This window comes from Corapipo altera, unplaced genomic scaffold, assembly GCF_003945725.1.
Source record: "Corapipo altera isolate COAL_440 unplaced genomic scaffold, ASM394572v1 146, whole genome shotgun sequence".
NCBI lineage: Eukaryota > Metazoa > Chordata > Aves > Passeriformes > Pipridae > Corapipo > Corapipo altera.
Window position 1 is genome coordinate 556,920 of NW_020884981.1, and position 8,531 is coordinate 565,450.

Sequence of the window (8,531 nt, forward strand, 5' to 3'; positions counted from 1 at the left end):
GCCCTGGAAGGGGCTCTAAGGTCTCCCTGGAGCCTTCTGTTCCTCTTCTCCAGGCTGAACCCCCCCAGCTCTCCCAGCCTGGCTCCAGAGCAGAGGGGCTCCAACCCTCCTGATAGAAAAGAAGAAAAAAACCCAACCAAAATTAAGAAAAAAACCCCATAACAAAAACAACCCCCTGGACTTTAGCTGAACAAACAGGCAGAGTAAAGAAATTCATGGAGAAGATTTATTGGTCAGAACTGTCTCTGTGTGTGTGAAGGACTAGCAGGAGGCTCCCCTGCTCAGTCCCCCAGCTCATCCCTCACCAGCACAGGGAAGCTCCTGCCCCCCTGGCAGAGCTGGGTGTGGATGGCACGGAAGAGCCGGGCAGAGCCCTCCGGGCACGGGCTGGGCTCCAGGACAGGCAGCAGCTCTGCCATCAGCACCTGGGCAGGACAAAGGGGACACATCACCAGAGCCAGCACACACTGCCAGGACTCCTTGAAGCAAAGTGGCTGCATAACAAGTGAAATCTAATCAGAGCAGTGTGACTAATAACATGCTCATTGATTGACAGATACTTTCTTTTGTCATATTTAACAAAGGCAGAGTTGTTAATCCTCTGCTCATGAGCTACACTAGCAGCCACCGTGTTCCCAGAGCAGTGAGATAAGTGGAGATGCTGCTCCTCTGCCACAGGGAAGGCCCAGCAATGGGATGAGATCATACCCTGCAAGAAGTTGAAGCTGGTGTTGGCTCAGGAGCTCTGCAGCCACACAGTGAAGTGCTCACTCACCCAACAGTAAGTTCAAGCACTCAGGACTGTTCCTGTCACCTCCCAGCTAATCCAAGACAGATGGGTGAGTGGCCAACTCCAGCCCAAATGGGCTACAGGGGCTGCTAGAGCTGCCAACATTCCCTGCCCTGGTCTTTGGTCCATTAAGCCTAGCTCAGGATCTCAGCCCACCTCAGCTCAGGTCCAACACCACCCTGGTGCAGCATCACCAGCTCTGGGACTAAACTGTGAGAGACAACTCAAGCACAGGTCACTTCCAATCAAAGGACAGAAGCTGGCCTTTGGTGCCCCACTCTTGAATTAATGCTCAGGCAGACCTCCTCTGGGATTTTCATACTGCTCCACAGATGTCTGCACAGGGACAGGGAAGCAGGACACAGTTGCTAATCTCTGGGAATTCTCTTTCTACAGACATGAAAGCTAAGGGGAAAGCTGCACATGAAAGAATGCTGCCCTGCTCCACTTCCTAAGAGAGAGATCCTTCTCTTTTCCATCCATCTGCTCTGCTCCTGCTGTGTAAGAACAGAGGAAACAAAACTTCACCACCAAAGAGAGTCTAAGAGCTACCAGGAGTCTCCGTGATACTTGGCATTCCTCCATGGAAAGGCAATGGACAGGCTTGGCCCAGAAATAGGTACATCCATTCCCAGGGTATCTGTCTTGTATCACACCCACTCATTTCACCTGTTCCAACAATTTCACTTATCTTCATCCAGCAGAGCTGCTTCAGACCCTCAGAGCTCACCTACCACAAAACATCTATTTGGATACATGTGCAGAGGAAACTGAGTCAGTCAACAGAGCAGTAGGAATCTGGCTTTGGTCACCACTTCATTTTGGGCAGATAAAGAACCCAAAACCTTCACAATCCATAATTCAGGACTATAATGCTGAAATCCCATTTGAGGACAGGCAGCAATCTATCTTCAGCCAGAGGGAGGAGTACAGCCAGTTATTAATAACTCCTCTGTGGCTTAGAAAAAATTACTTTTCCAAAGCCTCTATCATTCAGGTCAACAGTGGATGTGATTTCACAGATCTTCTCTGCCCTTTGCTGCTGGTTGAGAAGAACAAGTGATCTCTGTGCAGCAAGCTCTCTGCTCGGGCTGCTGAAGAAGCTGACACCTCCTACCCTGCTCTCACAGGCTCAGAATGGTCAAATCAAGATTAGCAGCACAGTGGTTTGAGGTTTAAAAGGAAAGGAAGAGAGAGCAGAGGAGTTCACTAGTTGGAGGTCACACAGGAGAGAATGACACAGTGGGTGCCCTCGTGAGACTGTGAAGGGCTGACAAAAGGGGCCTTCAGGCATTACCAACATCCTCCACTGCCAAATTCTTTCAGAACAGCTAAATAAAACCTTATCAGGAGAGGGTCAGACACATAAAGGCCTCTGCTCTGGCTCTAACAAAAAACAGTCAGTTCCATTCACCTACAAAGACAGCAAGGCACTGAGGGGACTTGGACATGAGGCATAAACACAGAAACACGACTGGGGAAGCTTGCTGTGCTGCTGCTCCCCATCAGCTCCCCATCCAGCAGCTGGTGCCCCACAACTGCCCTTTCCTTTCCCTGCTCCAGGAGCATTAACACTTTCCCAGACTCACCTTTTGTAGGGCAATCTCTTGGTGCAGCATTGACACTTGCAGCTTCAAGGCAAACAGGTCCCTCAGCTCCTGGAAGCTGGAGTAACACAGGAGAGGCAGAGCCAGCACTCCTGCAGTGTCACACATCTGTCCCCTGGCAGGGACACAGGCTGGGGAGCAGCTTCCCACATCCCCAGTGCAGTCTGGGCGCAGCCTCAGCTGGGACTCCAGAGCTGCCAGGGGGCAAGAACAGGTAGGAGACAAAACCACACGAGTTAAATCTGTACTTGCAGAATTTATGATCTCAGAAATGAATGAGTAATGACAGTGTATTATTCAGGGTAAGCTCCTCACACATGGCACAATCAGGATCCTAAGCTATGGCATCCAGTGTCCCCAGCAGCTCCTTCCCCAGCCCTCCTGAACTGCAGCAGTTAAAAGCTCCAAGCCTCTCCTGAACACAGAGGGGTGGCACACAGATACCATGGCTTTGTTTGCCACCAGACAATTTCACGTGCTCCATTACCATTAAAGATAACCAGGAGAAAAATTACCTTGTCCACAGTGTCCTGCACAGACGGAAAACCACTGTTCCAGCACATTCACACCTGACCACAAACACAGGGACTGACTCACCTGCTCGAAGAAGCTGCAGCTTCTGCAGGCACTGAGCAACTGTGGTTTGCAAACCCTCCAAGGTCAGAAGGCTTTCATACTCCCCTTGCAGAGTGGGAGGGTCTACAAGAGAAGCAGAGGAAACCCAGCAGGCATGAGCATACTGGAACCTTCCTCCCCAAACACCCAACACTGGTGTTGGGTTCACCAGCCCTCGTTTTAGGCAGGCAATGCTCCTGTCCCTCAAGTCCAGCACATGGCAAGGACACAAAACAGATGGAACTGGAGTCCAGACCATCCTTATTCCACCTTCTGCCCCTCCACCCCCTTTTTTCCTTCTTACCTGCAGTCTCAGCTTCCACATACTGTCTCAGATGGGAGCGGACATCCTGGAGGACCCTCAATTCCTCCTCTATCTCTGCAGGACTGAAGTCTGCCTTCGGTGAACAAAACTCAAACAGCAGCAGCTTAAGGAAAGTTCCACACCACCAGCTGAGTGCAGCATTCCTGGCCAGGCCAGCTGGGAGCAGGGACAGAGGGAACAGCCCAGGAAGTGGCATTGCAGGGGGAAGCTGAGGATGGCACAGCACAGCTGTGTAGGGCATGTTTGCCTTGTGGCCATGTTTGGCTGGATCAAGAGTTTTGTAAGTGCTCAAGAGCTGTACTATGAAAACCCCACTTCCCAGAGACCCAGCTTGAAGTGCTGGTATTGGAGGCATTACTCTCTTCAGCTGGGAGCTCACTGTGGAGCAACTGTACCCGGAGCCTGCTGGGAAAGGATACAGTTGTCTGGATCCTCTCCATAAAACGGGCCCTTGCAGCTGCTGCATCTGCACTTGTTTGGCACAGATGACATTTCTCCCATGCCCTGAAAATTCCAAAGGGGCAGGAGGTGGAAGTTACACTCCTTTGTACCAGACAGTGTTCACACTGAGCCGTGACACACCAGTGTGACACATCAGTGCTTTAATTACAAGTGTCTCCATCACCCCCCCTCGCTCACAGGTTATTTACTAACCATTCCCAACTCATTCCCACAGCTGGTATTAGATCAGCAAGAACACCCTGCAGAAAGCATTAGACACTGCAAAACACCTGTTCCTCTCTCCACTTGTTTTAAAGGGAAGGATTTACAGCCATCAGAAGACAGACAGCACATTTCCAGAAGCAGAATGTGAACTTGCAGTACATCCCTAATTCTGTTGTATTGCCCTGCCTATGTTCATGTCCCACAGGAAACACTAAATCTTCCCTTCCTTTCTTAGAAGTAAGTCATCTGTACTTCTGCACAGTTTTTCTGTTAGTAAAGGTGCACAAAAAGAAGAGCAGACAGGACAAACTCTCATCCCAATTCCTTCATATGCCGAACTTCCTCAAGATTCTCCTTTAATCCTTTTTTTTGGGGACAAAATGCTACGTTTGGCAAGCAGTATGCCAGCAGTGTGTCAGCATCAGGGATGCAAGACACAGTATCATGAGGAAGCTGGCCAGGAGTTCACACCAGAGTCCAGTTTTTTAAATAAAGCACTACACAAATAACAGCATTACCAGAGAGATGCGTTTCACTTACAGAGTTCACCATCCCCATGGATACACAGTCCCCATAATATCCTTTACTTAAGGACTGGTTTAAAAAGCCAATCTCCCAAAATCTGCTGCAGTGAGAACCATCAGGAGGAAGCTTAAAATAGTTCTGCAGTGCCTGACTGTCTAACTCATGTGCATGTGTCTTTTAAATCATGTTAGGAACTGCAGATTTCAGAAATACATTATGCAAAGAAGTGGCAAGATTAATGGAAAAGGAGAGAACAGAAGTTCCCAGGCAAGATGCATTCCCTCTACAAGGGTTCTTTAGTGCAAAGGTTATTCTCAATCTGTCACCGAGTTGAAAGCAATAGTGAAAAGTATAAAATTACACCAGAGCGATTAGAATGCTGAAAGGCTCAATTTACAAGTGAAAATTAAGGGAATAAAGTCTTTACAACTTGCTGAAGGGCAACTAACAAACTGGTGGCTGATAAATGACAGTTCCCAAGAGGAGGAGGAATTCTTGAGGGCAGCACAAGGGGCTATAGTTAGAGTTAAGACAGGGTTTAAGCTTAACATCTGAATTAAGCACATAATGAGAAATCTGCTGAATTATGGCAAGATTTCTCAGAGTAAATGTGGGACCCTTCTGGAAGACTGGAGAATGCACCAGAGCACTGAGCTCACCAGAAACCCAACCACCTGCACCCTCACTGCAGGAACTCTGGAGTTGGCTCTGTGTAAGAGCTGAACAGCAGGAACAGCCTCAAACACACACAGCTGTGGTGCTTCCAGAGGTGTCCCAGCAGGGCAGGGCATGGCTGGTTTGGGAAATGTTCAGTGGATAGGGTACAGAGGCACCCAGCCCACAGGGTCTCCTGCCTCCAACAGGTGTCTGCTACCAGCAGAGGCTTCTGCTGCACTGTTAAACCCACAAATAAAGCATTCCAGTGCCTTCATGACTCAGTGAGCAAGCGTAATTAGCACTCTGAAAATAAATTCTAGCAGCCAGAATAACATGAGCACACACATCCTCAGCAAGAGCCTTGCAGGGCACTCCTCCTGCTCCCAGTTCAGCCCCACACCCCACGGGGTCACTGCCTGCCCAGGAACCACCACCAGCCACGTCCCCCCACCCGGCCCCTCCTCACAGCCCTTAAGCAGAGGGACTGCACTAGTCAGGCTGGGCTTACCTGGAGTTCCTGGAATAGGCTATCCTGTAGGGAAGGGGGAGCTTCAGCTGGCATCTGCAAAACAGGAGAAGGATCAATCCTGGCTGCCAGGGAGCAGCTGAGCCTTGTCTTCCAACAGGGAAAATGATATTTTGTCAAAATCTGGAATTAATTTAGCTGCAATGGGAGATGTCAGCAACCCTGGAGACTGAATCCACCACTGCCTCCAGCTTGTCCTCAAGGAAGGAGGCTCAGGCTCCTCTCTAATTTCCACAGACATCACTGAGCTGACCTGGGGGAGCTCCTGCATCCTGCCACCAGCTGTCAGAGGCGGGAAGCTGGGAGCAAAGCCCTGGCACGACAGAGAACAGGCATGGAAACAACTTATTCAGGGAAGCTGGTCTGCCCAACCCTGCTGCTCTACCTGAGCAGGACAAGGCAGCTTTGCTTAGCACCACATCACACTCAAAAGAAATGGGAAAGGGACATTCCAGCTTCCATTGGAATATGGCTCTTAACCCCGAAGTAAAATAATCCTCAAGTTGTGACTACAAAAACAAGTGGGTTGGCAGTTGTTAGTCACATGCAGACTAGGAACCCAAGGCCACAGCTGAGATTTTAAGTACACAAACATTTGAATCCAGATCCCTGTTCCCCCAACAAGTGTCACTCAGTGTCCTGTGTCCCTTCCGATGCCAGGGAACAGGGGTAATTTCCTTCCTGCACAAACACAACAGTCTGGGTTGTGGTAGCTGAGAGATATTCCTCAAAATTTTCCTGGGACATCAGAGCTGACCTTCACTGTTTCTTTAAAGCAAAGACTACACAGAAAAGAAATTCTTTAAACAAGACAGAATGGCCTGAATGCAAAGCCAACATTTCAAGTATTATTTTGCCACTTTTCCACAGAGGATCTCAGTAACATCCACCTTATAATCCTTCCCACACCAAACACTTGAAACAACTGCATTCTAGTCCATCCTGATTTCTGTAGTTACATGGGCAGTGTCTTACAGGTTAACCCAGATGCCATCACTGCAAACAGCATTGGGCACCTGCTTTAGAGAGAGTGAAAATTCATGCATTATGTATTATCACTGTGTAAAAAGAGAACAAATAAAAAAATCAATATGCTATAATAGAAAGTGCACTCAGAGGAAAACTAAGGCTCAAGAAAGCTCTACAGAGACATCTTTCCATAACAGTCACAGGGGACTATGAAATACCAACAGTCTTAATTGAAAGGCTTTCAAAGTCCCAGCCATCCAAGAAGAAGCCCTTTAAATTAAAACTACTTGCTCAACCACAATAAAGGCGCTTACAGTGTACAGGATGCTTCCTCTTCAGAGGGATGGAAGGAGGGTGAAAGCAGGCTGGGGCCCCAAGGAGCAGCAGCAGCCAGCAGGGTTTGGAGATGTGCCTCTGAGTGTCAAGTTAAACACAAAGAGAGGTGCCCACCTCCCACACTCACCCCTTTTCCTGCAGGGTGCCTGTCCCAGGTGAGGGGCTCCTTCCTGATGCACCTGCAGTGTCCTCCTTTTTGCTGGACTCTCCCAGGAAACCACAACTTTTCTTCCCTGCATCAAATAACTCCTGGCCAGCAGCTATTGAGTTCTTTCCCCCAGCTGAATCCCCCACAGAAAAACTTTGCTGCTCATTTGGGGCAGATTTGGACAAGCCAAGTGTCTTTTGGGGTTCAGCTGGAGCACAGACCTCTGTGGCACTGCCAGTTGCTGTCCTCTGACTCCCTCTTTGTTTCGAAGCCACCCCTTTGGAGGAGTTCTTCCCCGATGTCCTGGGACCTTGAGAAACACATCTGGCTGGGGCTTTCCTCTGTGGTTTCTTCACATCTGGGTCAGTCCTATAAGGGGCTCTTAGCTGGTATGCAGAGGGCTTCTTTGAAGAGCCAGGCTTTTTGCTTCCAGTTCCCACCTTTGTGCTCTCAGGAACATCCTCAACAGATACAGGCACCTGCTGCTCTTCAGCCTTCCTGGCAGCAGGTCCCTCACCTGCCAATTTCTTTCCTGTAGCTCCCGGGGCCTCTAGTGGACTTTTCAAGATGCTTTTCCTGACTTTCAGTGCCTTCTCTAAGGCCCTGTTCAGCAGTTCCAGCTCCTCCAGCTCCTTGGGTGAAGGCCTGTTCTCTGCAAGAGGAGATGACATGTCAGAAAGTCCAACCCTGGATCTTGCCCATCTGTCTCTTCACTAATCTGCTTTGCCATGTACTACAGAAGGGAACCAGACACGATGAATGGTGTAGGGGGTATTTTTTTTGGCTGTGGGCGCAGCCAGTGCACAGAGGATGCAGGCAGGCTGCAGGAAGCCTTGAACACAGGACAGGTGTGAGCCACAGAAGAGAGTTCTGCAGAATCAACCTCAGCAAGTGACAACCCCACACCTGGGTCAGGCCCACAGACACTTCACACTGGCCTGAGTTACCGAGGTGCGACTCCAAGCTAACTCCAAGGAGGAAAGGGGGAGGAAAAGGGGGGGGGGGGGGGTTTAAGTCGCTGCAGAAAAGTGGAACGGCTCCTAACACCGAACCTGGCTCACCCTGTGTGACCTGAGGGGCCCCCGGGCCGAGGGAAGCGCTCACCGTGTCCAGCGCCGGAGCCGGGCTGCGGCTGCTCCTCTTCCTCACCGCCCCTGGGGGAACAAACAGCGCCGGGGCCGGCGATGTGCACCGGGACCGGCCCCCCGCCCGGCCCGCGGGGACGCGGCTGCGGGACCAGGCCCGGGGGGCGCAGAGTGTGCCCGGGGCCGCCCCGCACTCACCACGGCCGCAGCAGCGCCCGGCCCCGCTCCGCCCGCCGCTCCAGCTCCCGCCGCCGCTCCGCGCCCGCGCCCAGCGCCGCCCTC

At 50.7% G+C, this 8,531-nt stretch overlaps 1 protein-coding gene across 1 annotated transcript in view; it reads right to left on the reverse strand.

Moving 5' to 3' along the window:
• Positions 1-204: 204 nt before the first annotated feature.
• The window catches only part of TEDC2 (tubulin epsilon and delta complex 2), an 8,973-nt gene continuing 646 nt past the window's right edge, over positions 205-8,531 (reverse strand). Inside the window, exons 2-9 of the mRNA XM_027665824.1 lie at positions 8,269-8,442; positions 7,144-7,816; positions 5,694-5,747; positions 3,757-3,841; positions 3,317-3,425; positions 2,995-3,096; positions 2,380-2,591; positions 205-425 (exon numbers count right to left, since the gene is read on the reverse strand). Coding sequence (XP_027521625.1) covers positions 282-425; positions 2,380-2,591; positions 2,995-3,096; positions 3,317-3,425; positions 3,757-3,841; positions 5,694-5,747; positions 7,144-7,816; positions 8,269-8,442 — 1,553 coding nt within the window. The 3' untranslated portion in view covers positions 205-281. The remainder of the gene's footprint in view (positions 426-2,379; positions 2,592-2,994; positions 3,097-3,316; positions 3,426-3,756; positions 3,842-5,693; positions 5,748-7,143; positions 7,817-8,268; positions 8,443-8,531) is intronic.